Consider the following 20,695-nt stretch of genomic DNA (forward strand, 5'->3'; position numbering starts at 1 on the left):
GAGGCAGAGGTAGGAGAATCGCCACGAGTTAGTTGCGACCGTGAAACTACATAGTGAATTCCAGGTCAGCCTGGGCTACACTGAGACCCTACCTTGAAAAACCTAAATAAATATATGTGTGTGTGTGTGTATGTATATATATATATATATATATATATATATATATATATATATATGTAATAATGTTTTTCTGGGCATGATGGTATAGACACCTTTAATCCCAGACCAGTGCTACAGAGTGAGTTCAACCTGGGCTAGAAACCCTACCTTGAAAAGAAAACAAAAAAAAAAAGTTTTGTTTGCATTTTGCTTATTTGTTGAGACAAGATTGCTCTATAGAATCAGATTGACCTTGAACTTGAGTTGAGATACCCCTGCCTCAGCCTTTCAAGTTTAGGAATGATTTTTAAGGGATATTATACACATTTATTTTTGATAGGACAGGCAGTTTTTGCTCCAGAGGTTGGTCAGATTATTTATCTGAATGATTTTTAAGTCTCCTCTAAATCAGAAAAGAAATTGACTGAAAACAAAACCAGGGTTGTGATTCATTGCCTCGCTTACATTTTTGATTTATCGTCTTTCTGAAATATTTTAAAAATATTTAATTTATATGAGAGAGAGAGAATGAGTGCGGCAGGATTGCCAGCCACTGCAAACAAACTCCAGACACACCACCACCCGGTGCGTGGCTTTTTTACATGGATCCTGGGGAATTGAACCTGGCTCCTTTGGCTTTGCAGGCCAGCGCCTTAAATGCCAAGCCATCTCTCTAGCCCTGGAATCTTTAAAATTAAGAATCAAAGTTAGTATTATGAACCCAGTACTAAAAAGTAGTGGCAAAATCTGAAGATGTTAGTGTATGTCCTTGACTGTGTATGATCTTGGCAAGAAAGACAATTTAAAATGATTTTTGTTTTTGTTTTTGCTTTTGTTTTTGTTGTTTTTTTTTTGAGGTAGGATTTCACTCTAGCCCAGGCTGACCTGGAATTCACAATAGAGTCTCAGGGTGGCCTTGAACTCATTCAGAGCCATCCTCCCACCTCTGCCTCCCCAAGTACTGGGATTAAAGGCATGCACCACCACACACAGTGTTCTTTGTTAAAATACTGAATTTTGAGGGGGAAAAAAAAAAACTGAATTGTAGGAGATACACTAAATTATTTGTTAAGTGAACGTAGTGATCGTAGTGATCGTTGTAACATAAGGCAAAAAATACATTAACTGGCACCGGGCGTGGTGGCCCATGCCTTTAATCCCAGCACTTGGGAGACAGAGGTAGGAGGATGGCTGTGGTGAGTTCGAGGCCACCATGAGACTCCATAGTGAATTCCAGGTCAGCCTGGGCTAGAGTAAGAACTACCTCGAAAAACCAAAATATATATATATATATAAGTATGTTAACTGTAGATTTGCATCAAAGCTGCAGGAAAATTTCATCTACTGATGTAGTTACCTTCATGTAGTTGGGATAAAATAAAGCACCTGACCAAAAGTAGCTGATGGAAGGGAAGTTTTTATTATTTTGCAATACAGTCTCAAGGGAAAGCTCCATGGTGGCAGGGGAAAGCATGACATGAATAGAGGAGAGGATATCACCTCTGCCACAGCAAGTGGAAAACAGAAGCAGGAGAGGGAGCTGAGGACAGCTGGCCATAAGACCCTTAAGTCCACCCACAACAACACACCTCCTCCAAAAAGGGCCCACCTCCCAAATTGCCACCAAGCGTTCAGAGCACATGAATTTGTGGGGAACATCTGATTCAAACCACCACACCTGAAATTTAAAAATCTCTTTACTTGTATCATTGGTATTTTCAACTGGTATCTTATGTTATGCTTGTATTAACATGTCTTAATTGGTCTATTCCTTAGAATAACCTTAATCTAACCCAAATACTAATTAGCTACCAGGTTAGCATAAGTGCTCAAGTAGGTTATTCTGTGCTCTGTTTTGCTAGTTACTTCTCTTTTATTATAGCAGGTAGGATATAACCCAGAGTGGTGGTTTACATCTGTAATCTCAGCACTTGGGAGGCTAAGGTAGGAAGACAGCCATGAGTTCCAGGCCAGTTTGGGCTACAGAATGAGTTCCCAGTCAGCCTGAGCTAGAGCAAGCCCCTGCCTCAAAAAACAAAACAGGAAAACTTTTGATTTTTTTAAGTGTGTGTGGTCATTTAAGCAGCACATATACTAAAAGTGTGCGTGGAATGCATGTATGTTCGTGTGGGGGGGCACATGTATGTGCGGGTATGTGTGCACATGCCTGTGGAGGCCAGAGGTTAACATTTCTTCCTCAGTCACTCTCCACTTTAATCTTTGAGCCGGTTCTCTCCCGTGCAGTGTGATGAACTACCCAACAAGCCAAGCTCCAGGGATCATCCTGTCTTTGCCTCCCCCAGCACTGGGATTACAGGTGTGCACCAATCATTATACCCAGCATTTTTACATGGACTGTGGGGATCTGAATTCAGGTGCTCATGTTTCTGCACGACAAACACTTTGCAGATTGGGCCCTCTTCCCAGTCCCTGGTTTATGTTTTTTCATTCAAAGAGCAAATTATGTTTTCTGTCCTGATTCCAAATTTTGACTTGGTGTCCTTTTGGATATCTCCATAGGTTTGAGTGACATTCCACCATCTACAAGCCTGCCACCTCTGGTTGAAGGCCAGCTCCGCTGCTTCCTCAGACTTACTGTTAATAAAGTCATATGGAAAGTTGCAAAACCTCCCACGTGTGTACTTGTCCGAGTGAGATGGTGGGGAGAAACATCAGATGGAACCCTCTTTTGTCCCAGAGATGCATTGCAGACTGAACCGAAAGCTGTGAGAACAACTACTCGCTACGCTATACGTTGTGGTCCAAAGCAGTTTACCTCTTACCTAACAGGTAGGTTTTTGTTTCATCATTTTAACTGCACACCTAATGTGAAATAAGCGCTAATGTTGTCAGTAGCAGGTGTGATTGTATTCCTAGGATCTCTGGCCGTTATTGAGGCATCAGAAAGGCTTTATGGTGGTCATTATTTATTGTGTTCTCTGTATGTGATAACAGTTGACACATTCTACTTATGATAATCCTGTAAGATAGGTATTTTCTCTCTTTTGTAATCAATGAAGATTACATAAAATGAATGCTTTCTAAGGTTATATAGTTAATAAATGGCACAACTGGAATTTGGGGCCACTTTTTTACTTTTCATTTTTTTAAATTTTCTTTTATTGAGTTGAGAGAGTAATAGAAAGAGGCGCATAGCTAGAGAAAGAGAAAATGGGCGTGTCAGGGCCGTCAGCCACTGCAAACTCAAGGACGCATGCTGCACCACCTTGTGCATCTGGCTTATATGGGGCCTGGGGAATCAAACCTGGGTTCTTTGGCTTTGTAGGCAAGTGCCTTAACCACTAAGGAATCTCTGCATCCCTGAGGCAACTTTTGAATGATACCAAAACTCAAACTCCATAATTCCAACCTCATTAAGAATGAGGAAGGGGGGGCTGGAGAGATGGCTTAGCAATTAAGATACTTTGCCTGCAAAACCTGAGGACCCAGGTTTGATTCCCCAGATCCCACGTACGGCCAGATGCACGAGGTGGTACATGTGTCTGGAGTCCGTTTGCAGCAGCTGGAGGCCCTGGGGTGTCCATTCTCTCTGTCTGTCTTTCTTCTCCCTCTCTCTGACTCTCTCTGCTTGCAAATAAATAAATAAATATTATTAAAAAAAAAAAAAAAGAATGAGGAAGGGGCATTACTTGAACCCAGGAATGTAAGACCTGTCTGGACAATGGAGTAAGATGCTGTCTCAAGAAACAAACAAATAGGGCTTGAGAGATGGCTTAATGGTTAAGATGCTTGCCTGCAAAGCCAAAGGATCCAGGTTTGAGTCCTTAGGACCCACATAAGCTAGATGCACAAGGTGGCACAGCATAGGTCTTTGAGTTTGCAGCAGTTGAAGGCCCTGGTGTGCCCATTATTTCTCTCTCTCTCTCTCTCTCTCTCTCTCTCTCTCTATGTATTTACCTGTCTCTTTCTCTCTCAAATAAATAAATAAATAAATAAGCCAGGCGTGGTGGTGCATACCTTTAATCCCAGCATTTGGGAGGCAGAGGTAGGAGGATCACTGTGAATTCAAGAGGCCACCCTGAGACTACATAGTGAGTTCCAGGTCAGCCTGAGCTAGACTGAGACCCTACCTCAAAAAACAAACAAACAAACAAAAAAACTGGAGGCAGAAGTAGGAGGATCACTGTCCCAGCCTGGGACTACAGAGTGAATTCCAGGTCAGCCTGGGCTTGAGTAAGATCCTGCCTCAGGAAAATAAACCAAACCAAAAAAAAAAAAAAAAAAAAAAATCAGGAAGAAGGAAGGAATAAAAAAGAAGGGGAAGTGAGCTACTCTTGCTCCTTGACATTGAGCAAGCCATTTCATCTTCTTAGACTCTTAGTTTTCCTGTCAGTAAATTGAAGGAGATAAACACAGAATATGCCAGTTTTTCTAATCAGTGAAGAAATAAAGAAGTCATGGGAAAGATAGTAATTGTTTAGGATAGTCGTGGTGAGCCTTGTAAGTATGACCCAGCTGGGGATATAATCCTGACTTAAAAAATTTATTTATTTATTTATTTATTAGAGGGAGAGAGAGAATGGGCATGCTAGGGCCTCCAGCCACTACAGATGAACTCCAGACATATCGGATTTACGTGGGTTTTGGGGAATTGAATTTGGGTCCTTTAGGCTTTGCAGGCAAGCACCTTAGCCACGAAGCCATCTCTCCAGCTGAATCATGACATACATTTTAGGAAATGAAGAGCCAATAGGTCAAATATTAGTTAATAAGAATGTGTACTTAAGGATATATTTTATAATCATGGAAAATGTTAATAAAAATTAAAAAAAAAAAGCCCCTAAAAAAAAAAAAGAATGTGTACTTAAAAAAAAAAAAAAATTTGTAAGCCAGGCGTGGTGGCGCACGCCTTTAATCCTAGCACTTAGGAGACAGAGGTAGGATGATTGCTGAGAGTTTGAGGCCACCCTGAGACTACATAGTGATATATATATATATATATATATATATACACACATACACACACACACATATACACACACATACATACATACATACACACACACACACATACATATACACTCTACCTAAAAGCTTGAAGCTTGGGAAACTATTTCTTAAGCAGTGTAATGGGCATTTGTTTTATTGTTAGTGTTTTATGCACTCTTGTGTGTGCATATCCACTTCATGCAAAAAATAAACTAACTAATATGTTGTTACATATTTAGCATAAAACATGAATAAAGCCAGATAGAAAGTGAAGAGGTGGCTGAGTTTGAGATAAGAGATGACAGATAAGAGATTAGGAAAACAGGAAAAGGATTTTAGAGTGTATGAAATACTTCCACTTTTGTCATCTTATTTGATGTTTAAAATGATCCTGAAGTAGGTGAGGTGACTGTTTTATTTACTTCTTTTTGGGTTTTTTGTTGTTGTTGTTTCTATTTTTTTGAGGTAGGGTCTCCCTGTAGCACAGGCTGACCTGGAATTCACTGTGGAGTCTCAGGATGGCCTTGTACTCACAGCGATCCTCCTACCCCTCCCTCCCCAGTGCTGGGATTAAAGGCGTGTGCCACCACGCCCAGCTTTATTTACTCCTTTTTTAAAAATTTATTTGTGGGGCTGGAGAGATGGCTTAGCGGTTAAGCGCTTGCCTGTGAAGCCTAAGGACCCCGGTTCGAGGCTCGGTTCCCCAGGTCCCACGTTAGCCAGATGCACAAGGGGGCGCACGCGTCTGGAGTTCGTTTGCAGAGGCTGGAAGCCCTGGCTCGCCCATTCTCTCTCTCTCCCTCTATCTGTCTTTCTCTCTGTGTCTGTCGCTCTCAAATAAATTTAAAAAAAAAAAAATTTATTTGTGGGCTGGAGAGATGGCTTAGCGGTTAAGCGCTTGCCTGTGAAGCCTAAGGACCCCGGTTCGAGACTTGGTTCCCCAGGTCCCACGTTAGCCAGATGCACAAGGGGGCGCATGCGTCTGGAGTTCGTTTGCAGAGGCTGGAAGCCCTGGCGTGCCCATTCCCCCCCCCCCCCTCTCTCTCTCGGTCTTTCTCTCTGTGTCTGTCGCTCTCAAATAAAGAAATTAAAAAAAAAAATAAAAAAAAAATTTATTTGCAAGTAGAGAGAAATAGAAGACAGACAAACAGAGAGAGTGGGTATGCCAGGACCTACAGCCACTGAAAACAAACTCCAAATGCGTGTGCCTCTTTGTGCATCAGGAGCTACATGGGTACTGGGACTCAAGCTCTGGTCGCTAGGCTTTGTAGTCAAGCACCTTAATTCCTGAGCCATCTCTCCACCCCCTTATTTACTCCTTTTTATCAGTTTGTCTTTTACTGAAAATGGGTTAAAACAATTGCAAAAGCATATTAAATACAGCTTTTTTAAAGAAAGCATTTATTTTTTTAAATTTTAAAAAATAATTTATTTGCAAGCAGATATATAGAAGAGAGACAGAAAGAATGGATGCACCAAGGTGGACTCCAGATGCATGCACCACTTTGTGTATCTGGCTTTACATGGGTCCTGGGGAATCAAAGCCAGATTGTGAGGCTCTGCAGGCAAGTGCCTTAACTGTGGAGCCATCTTTCCAACCCTAAATTCAGTTTTTTAAATTGAAAACAATGCTTACATTTTAAGTGGTCAGACCTTTTTGTTTGAGGAACGTGAAATTTTAGTTGGGAGACAAAGATGAAGTCTCTTAGAGGTTCTAGAACCCAGCTGTGAGGCCCTGTCCATTGCCGTGGATACTAGCCTTGTTATGCATTTGAAATTCAGAGTTAAAAGGGATTGACTTGGTCTGGAGGGATGGCTTAGCGGGTAAGGCAGTTTGTTAAAGGACCCAGGTTTGATTCTCCAGGACCCACGTCATCCAGATGCACAAGGGAGCACATGCATTTGGAGTTTGTTTGCAGTGGCTGGAGGCCTATTCTCTCTCTCTCCCTCCCTTCCTCCCTCTTTCTCTGTCAAATAAATAAAAATAAAATATTTTCTTAAAAAAAGGATTGATTTAAGGTCACCCTTACATGAGCTCTAATTTCAGTAAGACTCTTGACTCAACATCACTATCACTAATAGTTCTGCTATACCATCTCAAAAAGGGGAGAGGGGATTTGGGGCTAGGGAGGATGGATCAACTGGTTAAAGGCATTTGATTGCAAATCTGCTACCTGAGTTTGATCCCTCAGCACCTACATAAGGCCAGATCCAACAATGGGAGAAGCAGTGGGAGGCAGAGCTGGTTTGTGGGCCAGCTAGGCTTGCACACACATGTGACAGCAAAAAACAAAGATGAGACCTTGTTTAAAGCAAGGTGGAAGGAAAAGACCAATACCTTGATGTTGTCCTCAGATCTCCACACTTGCACTGTGGCACAATGTGTCTGTACACACACACACACACACACACACACACACACACACAAATACATACACACAGTTTTAAAAATAGTTGCTGTAAACCAGGCATGGTGTCACACGCCTTTAATCCCAGCACTCGAGAGGCAGAGGTAGGAGGATAGCTGTGAGGTCCAGGTCAACCTGGGCTAGTGTGAGAACCTACCTCGAAAAACCAAAAAAAGAAAAAAGAAAAAAGTTACTGTAGGATTCTGAGATACATTTCATACTCTCGTTTTGATGCAAGATTTTGGGATTCAGGAGGGTCCCCCAAATATATGTACCCCAATTTTGGGTCCTGTCCTACTTTTAACAAAGAATTGATAAAAACTGACTCAAAGCAGGGCGTGGTGGTTTATGCCTTTAATCCCAGCACTCTGGAGGCAGAGGTAGGAGGATCACCGTGGGTTCGAGGCCACCCTGAGACTCCATAGTGAATTCCAGGTCAGCCTGGGCTAGAGTGAGACCCTACCTCGAAAAAACAAAAAAAAAAACAAAAAAAACACCTGACTCAAGAAGGATAAATTATGATTTACTGAGTTTATTTATGGAGAAATCACACATTGTAGGGTTTACTTAAGAGCCATTCGGATTTAGGAAACCCTCCAGCGGAGTCACAAGCACATGGGAAGTAGGAAGCGCACACTCGGGTGGAAGGCACTGCACGGGTCATGAGGTTCATTCAAGAGGCCTGGAGAGCTTTAGAGCAAGAGGCTGGACCAGAGCTGTAAGCGTGTGGGAGAGAAGACTACATAGAGAACTTTAGAGGAAACATGGGCTCGTGTAGAAGACACAGTATCCTCCCTGAGCCTCCTCGTGGGAGAATGTTAACAGTAAGCGGGGATGGTTTGAGAAAGAGTGCCATGCAGAGAAAAATGGATGGTAAAGAGACTTTTACTCATGGTTGCCCCAAGTTTAGAGAAATTACATGGATAGCAGGCCCAGAGTTTAGAGGAGATAACCGTGTGGTAGATCTAGAATGTAAGGGAAATACAGACGTGGTAAATTCAGCAATCAGAGGAAGATCATACATGTAATTAAAGGGAGAAGTTACCCCAAAGTATAAGGTGTAAATCAGAGGCAAGCAGAAAATTACCTAGGCAAAGAAACAGTGCTCTGCTCTTCTCCCACCCAGCCAGGCTGGGTGGGGCAGAGGAAGCCAGAGGTTTAAGGTTTTTTTTTTTTTAATTTATTTATTAGAGACAGAGAGGGAGGGAGAGGGAGAATGTGCATGCCAGTGCAAGCCACTGCAAATGAACTCCAAAGGGATGTGCTACCTTGTGCATCTGGCTTATGTGGAATCTGGAGAACCGAACCTGGGTCCTTGGGCTTTGCAGGCAAGCACTTCAACCGTTAACCCATCTCTCCAGCCCGAAAATGGATTCTTAAGTCAGATTCAGATATGTGAGGGGAAGACCCAGTTGGTTTGTAGGGTTTGTTTGTTTGTTTGGGGAGGGTTGGTTTGTAGACTTAAAGAGCAGTTCCAGAAGGCCAGTCCAGCCCATCTAGGTAATGCAGTAGACTGTGGGCAACATGGGACACTGCAGCTGTTGTGGAAGAATCTTGATCAAACAGGAGTTCCATTCATGCCAAGGTGGGGTAGCATCTTCTGGTTTCTCCTTTGGGCTTTTGTCCCTAACTAAAATTGCCTAAAAGAAGCTAGCTTTCTCCTGAGTTCCCTACAGTTTTATGTCTCTTCTCCTTTATTCTCTACTTCTTTGCCAGAAATAGTGGTCATGAAAATGCTTGGAGCATGGGGAGTGAGAGTAGAAACTGGAAGCATTACAATACTTCAGTGATATCCTCACCATTTGATTTTTGCTTCTGTTTAGTCAGAGTAGTTCAACTGGAGCATGGGTAACAGTGAGGGTGGGAGTGATATTAGACAATAACAGCTCCATTCCACAGACAGCATGTAAGGTAAAGGTCAGAAAGCTCGTAGGAGCATTGCTGAGTTTCAGGTCAGCATGGGACTACGGAGTTGAGTTCCACAAAGGCATTTGCCTGCAAGGCCAAAGGACCTCAGTTCGACACCCCAGGACCCAGGTAAACCATATGCACAAGGTGGCACATGCGCCTGGAGTTCTTTTGTAGTAGCTGGAGGCCCTGGTGTGCCCATTCTCTTTCTGTCTGCCTCTTTTTCTCATTCTCGCAAGTAAATAAACAAATAAATTTTTTAAAAAGGAAAATAAAATTAATTCCTTAAAGATAAATAAGTTGTGCGTGGTGGCGCACGCCTTTAATCCAAGCACTTGGGAGGCAGAGGTAGGAGGATCACCGTAAGTTCAAGGCCACCCTGAGACTACTGAGTGAATTCCAGGTCAGCCTGGACTAGAGTAAAATCCTACCTCGAAAAGCCAAAATAATAATAATAATAAATAAATAAATAGCCAGGCATGGTGGCGCCTGCCTTTAATCCCAGCACTGGGAAGGCAGAAGTAGGAGAATCACCATGAGTTTGAGGCCAGCCTGAGAGTGCATGGTGAATTCCAGATCAGCTTGTGCTAGAGCGATGCCTCACCTCAAAAATAAATAAAAAAGCAGGCCAGACGTGGTGGCGCACACCCACCAGCACTTGGGAGGCTGAGGTCAGAGAAACGCGGTGAGTTCGAGGCCACCCTGAGACAACATAGTGAATTCCACATCAGCCTGGGCTAGAGTGAGACCCTACCTCAAAAAGCCTAAGTAAATAAATAAGCAACATCGTATAGTTAACTTTATCATTGGATAGAACTGAGTTGTAGTCCACTTGGATCCCATTAAAACTCTGAACTTCTCCACCCAGGCCCAGCCCGGATGAGCCGAGGGGAGGGCCCCCTAGACCTTGCTCTCCACATGGGCTCTTCTCCCCCTCCAGCTCCCTACACGGCAGGATCTCCTTGAACTTTCTTTTCTCTTGCTTCTTTCCATGGCTTTCCCAGGCCCTCCACATGGGATCTCTACCCAAGTGGGTGCCTTTCCTTGGCTCTGTACTTCCCTCAATAACTATAACAATGTAATAATTAAAAAAAAAAAACAAACCTCAGTGAACTTAGAAATGTTAGATGACCTCTCTGGTCTTTTGTCTGTAACCTAGTGAGACACACAGAGTTGTGAAGAGAATTGATGAGATGCAGAAGAATCTGGATGTTAGTAATAACCAGCAAGTGTTGGTCTGTTTCCTTCTTCCACAGGTCTATCATTTCATAGCCTACAAAGCAGTTTTACATATATCAGCTCATACAAGTTTTACATAACCACCCAGAAAAAGATGTGATATGTTAAATAGTCTAACACCATATAACAGTCATTCAGTAACTGTTATGTGGAAGGACAGTGTCCTGGGCGATCTCTGTGACGGGTCCCCAACTCCCCACACAAATGAAAGATGCCCATTTTACATTTGCTTGTAAATTACACAGAAATTGCTTATGAATATTGGAACCAGGATGTGCCCACAACTCTTCACATTTTAAATCCTACATACTCTTTTTTTTTTTTAAGTCCTTCATACTCTTCATTGCAATAGCCATGAACCATTTTCTCAACTTTGGTAAGAAAATATTCAGAAGTTGCTATCTTGAAATGATCTTAGATTCCATTTGCATAGATCTCCTTTCTATTTCTATGAATTATGATTATGTATGCTAATTAGTGATAAATTGAAATCTAGCTAAAGTGTTTTGTTTTGTTTCAATAAAGGGTTTCACTGTAGCCCAGGCTGACCTGGAATTCACTATGTAGTCTCAGGCAGGCCTTGAACTTGCAACAATCCTCCTACCTCTGCCTCCCAAGTGCTGAGATTACATTCCTCATAGTTCAGGTGTTTTCAATACCTCAATACAATAGACATTACTTAGGAGTAAGATATTGCAAAGAGGTAAGGACCAACCCTTGGAGCTATGCAAGGGTAGCCCTTTCTCTAATTCAGAACAAACAGAATGAAAAAACTGAGATTTGTCACTTTTATATTTTAAAACCAAAGCCCAAGAACTTGGCAAATACATTTAATACTCTTTAATGGTATTTGTCTTAGCAAATACTTGATATGCTAAATATTTTATTTAGTGTAATTTTTACCCTTAATATACTTGTCATTCTCTAAAATTTTATTACTCTTTTGATCTTGGCTCACTACTCCCTCCCTTCAATGCTATGTATGGTATGTAAGTGATTTCTTTGAAACTTAAATAATTTTTTAAATATTTTATTTTTATTTATATTTGAAAGAGAAAGAGGCAAATAGAGAAAATGGGCATGCCAGGGCTCTAGCCACTGCAAACGAACTACAGACATGTGCACCACCTTGTGCATTCTGGCTTACATGGATTCTAGGGAATCGAACCTGTGTCTTTTCATTTTATAGGCAAGGGCCTTGACTGGTAACTCACCTCTCCAGCCCTGAAATTTAATTTTTTTTAAGTAAAAAATCATTTCAGAGCTGGGCATAGTGACTCTCACCTGTAGTTGTAGCAAATGGACAGTGAGGGCAAGAGGATCAGTAGTTCAGGGTCATCTTGAGCTACATAGTAAGTTGGAGTCAGTCTGAGATACATGAGACCCTGTCTCAAAGTTTTTAAAAAAAAAAAAAGAGAGAGAGAGAGAGAATAAAACTTGGACTGGAGAAATGGCTTAGCAAGTTAAGCGCTTGCCTGTGAAGCCTAAGGACCCCGGTTCGAGGCTCGATTCTCTGGGACCCACATCAGCCAGAGGCACAAGGGGGTGCATGCATCTGGAGTTTGTTTGTAGTGTCTGGAGGCCCTGGCGTGCCCATTCTCTCTCTGTCTCTCTCACTCTGTCTGTCTCTCTCTGCATCGCTCTAAATTAAATAAAAATTTTTAAAAAAGAATAAAACTCAACATAGTGCTGAGAAGGAGTGACAGTGGAGTGTTCAGCACTAAGAGACATCTCTATCACACCCTCCAAGGCTCAGGGTCCATTGCAGAAGAGGTGGTGGCAAGAATGTAAGAGGCAAAGGAAGAGGAGGGCTTCTTTTTTTTTCTTTTTTTTTCTTGGCTTTTCGAGGTAGGGTCTCACTCTAGCCCAGACTGACCTGGAATTCACTATGAAGTCTCAGTGTGGCCTCAAACTCATGGTGATCCTGCTACCTCTGCCTCCCAATTGCTGGGATTAAAAGTGTGTACCACCACACCTGGCTTGGGGAGGACTTCTTATAGTACTGTCTTTCAGACACAAAATAGCCTTGATATCCATGACCTCACAGTGCCTAACACTACCTACACAAGACCTTCATAACAGAAGGGAAAAGATGATGACATCAAAATAGGAGACTAATTGGAAAGAAAGGGTTCAATAGAGCATGGGCTTGGAGGGGAAATAGTTGTGGGAGGAAATTATCATGGTTTATTGTCTATATTTATGGAAATTGTCAATTAAAAAGTTTTGGGGGACTAGAGAGATGCCTTAGCAATTAAGGCACTTGCCTGCAAAGCTTAAGGATCCAGGTTCGATTCCCCAGTACCCATGTAAGCCAGATCCACAAGGTAGCACATGTGTCTGGAGTTTGTTTGCAGTGGCTGAAAGCCCTGGCGTGCCCATTCTTTCTATATATTCACCTGTTTCTCTCCCTCACTCTCTCAAATAAATAAAATAAATTTTTAAAAAGGGTTTTTTTGGCCTGGTGTGGTGGCGCACGCCTTTAGTCCCAGCACTCGGGAGTCAGAGATAGGAGGATCGTTGTGAGTTCAAGGCCACCCTGAGACTACATAATGAGTTCCAGGTCAGCCTGGGCTAGAGTGAGACCCTACTTTGAAAAACCAAAAATCAAAAAAAGTTTTTTTGCTGTTTTGTTTTTTTGAGGTAGAATCTTGCTCTAGCCCAGGGTGACCTGGAATTCATTGCTCAGTCTCAGGGTGGCCTTGAACTCACTGCAGTCTTCCTACCTCTGCCTCCCAAGTACTGGGATTGAAGGCATGGGTCACAGTGCTCAGCTGCAAAAAAAAGTTAAAAAAAAAAAAATAAAGAAGCATTTCAGGGCTGGAGAGATGGCTTAGCGGTTAATTGCTTGCCTGTGAAGCTTAAGGACCCCGGTTCGAGGCTCGGTTCCCCAGGTCCCACGTTAGCCAGATGCACAAGGGGGCGCATGTGTCTGGAGTTCGTTTGCAGTGGCTGAAAGCCCTGGCTCGCCCATTCTCTCTCTCTCCCTCTATCTGTCTTTGTCTCTGTGTCTGTCACTCTCAAATAAATAAATAAAAAATGAACAAAAAAAAGTTTAAAAAAAAAATAAAGAAGCATTTCATTGTATGCTCCCCTTCCCACTTCTGAGCATGCTGCCGCTGTTTCTGACTAGATATGGCTGTGCTCCTGCTGGAGGTAGTCACCAGGCTTGATCATCTTCCGGTCGGTAGAGTTCAAATCGGCGGATTAGCTCAGCTTTCTCCAACCCATCAGATCAATGGACTTTTTACCATTGTTTCACCTGCATCTAAGAAACTGGGAGAACTTCAGGTAAAAGCACTTTATATTTTTTTGGCATGTGGGGGATATTTGTGTTCATATGTATGTGGGTCACATGCATGTGTCGAGATCAGGCTGGTGTCAGTTGCTTTCCTCAGTTGCTCTCCACCCGCAATCTCTGAGACAGGATCTTGCTGAACCTAGCGGTCACCAGTTTGCTAGACTAACTAGCCAGGGAGCCCTAGGGACTCCCATGTGTCCACTCCCCTAGCAGTGGTCAATTTTGTGTTACCATGCCTTTTGTTTTGTTTTGTTTTGTTTTGATTTTTTGAGGTAGGGTCTCACTCTGGACCAGGCTGACCTGGAATTCACTATGGAGTCTCAGGGTGGCCTCGAACTCACGGCGATCGTCCTACCTCTGCCTCCCAAGTGCTGGGATTAAAGGTGTGCATCAACACACCTGGCTACCATGCCTGGTATTTTATGTGAGTGCTGAGGATTTGAACTCGGGCGCTCACACTGGCATGGCAAGTACTGTATCCACTGAGCAATCTCAATGGTCCTATCTTACCTCTTGATGGCTTTATTTGTTACTTTTCTTGTTCCTATGGCCAAATATCTGATTTATAAAAACAACTTAAAATGAAAAGGTTTATTTTGACTTGCGCTGTGAGTCTATGACGTGGAAGACCTGGCCTGGCAGCAGGAACAGAAGTCAGCTTACTCATATTTGAGTGGGTCAGGAAGCAGAACTCTGCCGTAAACCTGCCCCCTCCCTGCCCCAGTGGCCTTCCTCCAACTAGGCCCCACCTCCTAAAAGTTCCACCACTATCCAAAACAGGGGCACAACTGTTCAAAGGCCTGAGACTGTGGGGAACATTACGAATAACTCATAATAGCTGCAAAGAAGAAAATTTTGTGTGAAGTAGTTGAGTCTTCTGAAATGGATGTCATGCCTGCCTTGCGCTTTTGCTCATGTTTTAACCCTGAGACCACAAGCCGCTTTTGTTTCCCATTTAATCTCAATCCACTTAGCGCTTGGTTGGCCATATTCTCAAGGGCCAAGAGTCCTTCACTCCACCTGCTACACGTGTTCTTCTCTGTACATTCTTAAATTCATAAAATCATTAATTACATCTGTTTTTTATAAGTATAATAGCAATTAAATGGGCTAGAGTGATGGTTTAGCGATTAAGGCACTTGCCTGCAAAGCCAAAGGCCCAGGTTTGACTCCCTAGGACCCAGGTAAGCCAGGTACACATGGTGGTGCATGTGTCTGGAATTCGTTTGTGGTGGCTGGAGGCCCTGGTGTGCCCATGTTCTTATTTTCTCTCTCTCTCTCTGCCTCTTTCTCTCTCTCAAATAAATAAATACATGTACATTGTTAAGATCCCTTTAGTTCCTTTAAAGTCTACATTCCCTGAAAAACAAGACTATGTTTCTTTTTTCTGTATTTCCCAATTCCCTGATATAGTGCTAAGTTTGTCTCATGTAAGTGCTGCCTTATATTTTCACTCATTGACCCAGGTTATTTTTTTAATATATTTTATTTATTTATTTGAGAAAGAAAGAGATAGAGAATGGGTGCGCCAGGGCCTCCAGACACTGCAAACAGACTCCAGATGCATGCGCCCCCTCGTGCATCTGGCTTACATGGGTTCTGGGGAATCGAACCGAGATCCTTTGGCTTTGCAGGCAAGTGCCTTAACCATTACGCCGTCTCTCCAGCCCTGATCCAGGTTATTTTTTTCATGCATTTTTGTTGTGTGTGTATACGTGTGGTTGGTGTGTGTGCAGGAGCACATGCCCCACGTGTACATGTGTGGTGGCCAGAGGAGACTGTCCAGTATCCTCTTCTGCTGTTCCTCTGCTTTATTTCTTTCCCTGACGCAGAGTCTTGTGCTGGACCTGGACTTCTCCGTGTTTTGGTTACAGGGTAGATCACTGAGCCCCAGTGATCCTCCTGTCTCTACCGCGCCCAGATCTGGGGTTACGGGCATGTGCGTCAGTGCCCGGCCTGACTGCACTCAGGTCTTCATGCTTGTGTTGCAAGTGCTTTTGTACACTGAGCCATCTTCCTAGCCCCGTGATACACTTTTATGTGCCACCAATTCGGGATGCAGAGATAAGAAATAGCCCTCTCAGGCAGGGGAGATTGCTTAGTGCTTAAGACACTTGCCGCAAAGCCAAAGGACCCAGGCTTGATTCTCCAGGACCCATGTAAGCCAGATGCCCAAGGTGGCATCTGGAGTGTCTATAGTTTGATTACAGTGGCTGGAGGCCCTGGCATGCCCAGTCTCTCTCTCTCCCTCTCTACCTCTTTCTCTCTCAAGTAAATAAAGAATTTTTTTAAAAAAGAAAGAAAGAGCCCTCTCATTTACTTTTCTAAAAACTGATGTCAAACACTTTATACTGCAGATGTGCATAGCATGCTGGGAGTAACATAGAAATATCCCTTTTATTTTTTGGGGGGGGGTTCGAGGTAGGGTCTCACTCTAGCCCAGGCTGATCTGGAATTCACTATGCAGTCTCAGGGTGACCTTGAATTCATATCAGTCCTCCTACCTCTGCCTCCCAAGTGCTGGGATTAAAAAGGCATGAGACACCATGACTGGCAAAGTATTTTTTTTCTGAAGAGACTTTTCAGGAGCACTTTGTAGAGAACTCGTGTGTATTCAGATGCCTTAGAAATTCAAGTGTGTTTACACCTACCAAAAGTGTTCTTTTTTGAAGTAGGGTCTCGCTCTAGCCCAGGCTGACCTGGAACTCACTATGTAGTCTCAGGCTGGCATCGAACTCGCAGCAATCCTCTAGCCTCTGACCCCCAAGTACTGGGATTAAAGGAGTGTGCTGCCATGCTTATTAAATTTTATATAAAAATTAAATATAGGGTTGGAGAGATGCTCAGTGGTTAAGGTGCTTGCCTGCAAAGCCTCAGGACCAGGTTCAATTTCCCAGTATCCAAATAAAGCCAGTTGCACAAAGTGGTGCATGTGTCTAGAGTTCATTTGCAGTGGCTAGAGGACCTGGTATACCCATTCTCATTTCTTTCTCTGACAAATACATAAATAAATTAAACATAGCTGGTCATGGTAGTGCATACCTTTAATCCCAGCACTTGGAAGGCCAGGGTTGGAGGATCTCCATGAGATCAAGGCCACACTCAGACTACAGAGTGAATTACAGGTCAGCCTGTGCTAGAGTGACATCCTACTCTGAAACCACTGCCTACAAAATTAAAAATAAATAAGAAAATAAGCCAAACAAAGATAAGGAAGAACATCCTTCCTCATATAAGACGCTTGCCTACAAAGCCTAATGACCCAGATTTGATTCCGCAGTACCCACACAAAGCCAGACGCACATGGTGGGCACGCATCTGGAGTTTGTTTGCAGCGGCTGGAGGCCCTGGCATGTCCATTCTCTTTATGTGGAAAAGATGCATGGTGAAAATTGAATAAACAGAAAAGTACTGAGATATAAGCAAGGTTTTTAAAAAGCATAATCATGGAAGAATCTTGAGGTATTATATACTGAGTCACTTAGAAGCAATTGCATTTGTTTAACATTTTTGAAAACTCTAATCAGGGGCCTGTAGGGTTAGCAGTAAAGGAGGGTATGACTATAAAAGAATAGCACAGGCGAGTTGGGTGTGGTGGCACACGCCTTTAACCCCAGCACTCAGGAGGCAGAGGTAGGAGGATAGCCATGAGTTCAAGGCCACCCTAAGACTACATAGTGAATTCCAGGTCAGCCTGGGCCAGAGTGAGACCCTACCTTCAAAAACAAAACAAACAAAAAAAAAAAAAAAAAAAACTACGTTGATTTTAGAGCTGGGCATGGTGACACAAGCCTTTAATCCCAGCACATGGGAGGCAGAGGTAGGAGGATTGCCAAGAGTTCGAGGCCACCCTGAGACTACATAGTGAATTACAGATCAGTAAGACCCTGCTTCCAAAAAAAAAAAAGTTGATTTTACTATAAGGAATTTTTTAAAAGTTTAAATAGCCCCAGACACAATGATAAGCAGCAGTTATTTCTCTGCCTCATGTAGGGATATACTAGGAACTTTGCAACTGGAACACATATCCTGCCAAAGGCCACTGGTCTAATGCCAGTTTTTTCCCCCAATATGGGAGTGGAGACTCAGCATCGCTAGATCTTCTGATTATTCAAGAGAAGCCAAAAGTATTTTTTTATTATTATTCAAGGTAGGGTCTCACCTAGCCCAGGCTGACCTGGGATTCACTATGTAGTCTCAGGGTGGCCTTGAACTCACAGCAGTCCTCCTACTTCAGCCTCCCCAGTACTGGAATTAAAGGCATGTGCCACCATGCCTGGCTTAAAAGTGTTCTGTTGTTTTTTAATAAGAAATGTCACTTTTAAAGCTTTGTTAGCAGTCAGCCTCATGTTGCTGGAATGAACCTCCAGACCAGATTCAGTTATAGAGAAAGGGAATTTATTTCCATAATGGCAGAAGAAATTGGCCTACTTTTACAGGTCCAGCAGAGAGAGAAAAAAAGGCCCAAGGCACACCAGCACCATAAGCAAGCATACCTAGGAACTCCAGGCACTCTCAGACACTTTGCATATCTTTTGACTTCCAAATCCACCCCCACACCCTAGGCCTGGGCCCTAGAATCCGCTCACAGTAACACCTCCTCCAGCCAGTTGACAACAGATCTAAATTACAAACTTTAATAAAATTCTGAATATATTGGGGGCCATCCATTCAAACTACTACAAATAACTTAGTATTTTAAAAAATACTGTGTTGACCAGCACAAATCTGAAAATTATATATAGTAGAAAACTGTAGGCAACTAATATTAAAGATACCCTGAGTCATTGCTAGAAGACAGATGAGAGCCCTTACCATGGTTCAGTTCTGGATGGGAGAAGCATATGGTATACTTATTGCATATGTGCATGGTGTGGGCTTCAGAAGAGGGTGATATATTTAGGTGATGGAATGATGGTCTAGATATAGAACCAAAAGCAGAGGAAGATAATGTCCTTAGCCTGACAAGTGAATTTTCTTTTTTCCCATTGGAGAAAGCTTTGGAGAGATGTGGGCATTAAAAGAGAGAGAGACAGGGCTAGAGAGATGGTTTAACACTTAAGGTGGTTGCCTCTGAAGCCTAAGGACCCATGTTTGATCTTTCTATAGATCCCACATAAGCCAGATGCACAAAGGTGAGGCAAGCGCAAGGTCGCACATGCCCAGTAGGTAGCACAAGCATCTGGAGTTCGATTATTGTGGCTGAGGCCCTGGTGTCCCAATTCCTCCACCTTTCTCACTCTCACTATCTCTAACAAAGAAAGAAGAAAGAAAGAAGGAAGGCAAACAGAAAGACAGACAGATAATCTGGTTGAGGGCTATGGAGGTTGTTCTGTGGTTAAAGGCACTTGCTTACAAAACCTGCCGGCCTGGTTCAGTTCCCCATTTCCCATGTAAGAGACATATGCACAAATAGGCAAGAGCTTTGGCACAGCCCTGTTCTCTCCCTCCCTCTGTCTCTTGTCTCTCTCCCTTTCTCAAAGAAAGAAAGAGACAATAACAAAAGAAGGGGGGAAAAGGGAGGAAGGAAATTTGGTTAAGACTGTAACTCAGTAGTAGACCCCGTGGGTAGCATGCATAAAGACCTGGGTTCAATTCCCAGGATGAGAGAGAAAGAGAGATAGGAGACAGAAGGAAGGAGAAAGGGAAAGAGAATGGTCAGTAATGGTGTTGGCAGAAGTGAACCACAAAGACATGTTGGGGGGCAGCATGACTTGAGTTGGGTAGCAATGAAGATCTAGCTGCATATGAGGTATATTTTGGGTGGCGAAGGGCTTAGAAGTAGAGGCCCACGGAGTAGAAATTGATGGAATAATAGTCTAAACACCTGTAAAGTCAGATATTCTGCCCTTTGCTTGTAATGTTTGCCGCAGCCCTCCCAGGATTTCTCTGGCTTCTATATTTACCTCCATGTATGTCTTTTACTTCTAGAAGACGTCTCTTCTCTCCTTTCTCAGCTCCTGTCCATGCTCAGCCCTCACCCCAGCACCTACTTAGCACTTACTTCCTTATATTCTCTTTCTCAAGCTCCCCTACTAGGTAGCATGAGCTCTGAGTCAGGGTTTTAGTCATCTCTCTGCCTTGGGCAGGACAGACTTTGAATAAAAATATTTGTATAACTAAGCAGAAAATTTAGGCCAGCCCTAAATTTGATTATAAAATGGATGTAGAAAATGGATCTGGGTTGGAGAGATGGCTCAGTGGTTAAAGATGCTTGCTTACAAAGCCTGAGCACCTTGGTTCAATTCCCCAGTACCTACATAAAGCCAGATGCAAAAGTGGCATATGTGTCTGGAGTTTATTTGCAATGGTAGGAGATCTTGGTTTGGTCTCTTGCTCTTTCCCTCCCTCCCTCCATCTTTCTCTCAAATAAAAAAAAAAAAAATTTGAAATGCCTGGACTTGGGCTGGAGAGATGGCTGAGTGGTTAAGGCACATGCCTGCGAAGCCTAAGGACCCAGGTTCGATTCTCCAGGTCCCATGTAAGCCAGATACATGGTGGCACATGCATCTGGAGTTCGTTTGCAGTGGCTAGAGGCCCTGGTGTGTCCATCCTCTTACCTCCCTCTGTCTCCTTCTCTTTGTCTCTAATAAATAAATAAATAAATAGTCTTTTTAAATGATTTAAAAAAAAAAAAGAAATGCCTGAACTTTTGTGAGTCTTTCTTTACTGTCTGATAGCAGAATAGGTTAATAAATTGTTATTGGCTCACATCCGCTTAGGGTAAAAGCAAAACCCAGTGACCATTTAGCAGGTCAGTATTAAGGTGAAAGACACTATGGTTATTTCT

General features: G+C 42.9%; 1 protein-coding gene across 3 annotated transcripts in view; it reads left to right on the forward strand.

The window, feature by feature from the left end:
- C2cd3 (C2 domain containing 3 centriole elongation regulator) overlaps nucleotides 1-20,695 on the forward strand; it is a 115,021-nt gene that overhangs the window by 1,052 nt on the left and 93,274 nt on the right. For all 3 annotated transcript variants that reach the window (XM_045145184.1, XM_045145187.1, XM_045145186.1), the window contains exons 2-3: nucleotides 2,620-2,889; nucleotides 13,738-13,895. In XM_045145184.1, the coding sequence (XP_045001119.1) occupies nucleotides 2,620-2,889; nucleotides 13,738-13,895 (428 nt within the window). The remainder of the gene's footprint in view (nucleotides 1-2,619; nucleotides 2,890-13,737; nucleotides 13,896-20,695) is intronic.

This window comes from Jaculus jaculus, chromosome 3 (genome assembly GCF_020740685.1).
Source record: "Jaculus jaculus isolate mJacJac1 chromosome 3, mJacJac1.mat.Y.cur, whole genome shotgun sequence".
NCBI classification, from domain to species: Eukaryota; Metazoa; Chordata; class Mammalia; order Rodentia; family Dipodidae; genus Jaculus; species Jaculus jaculus.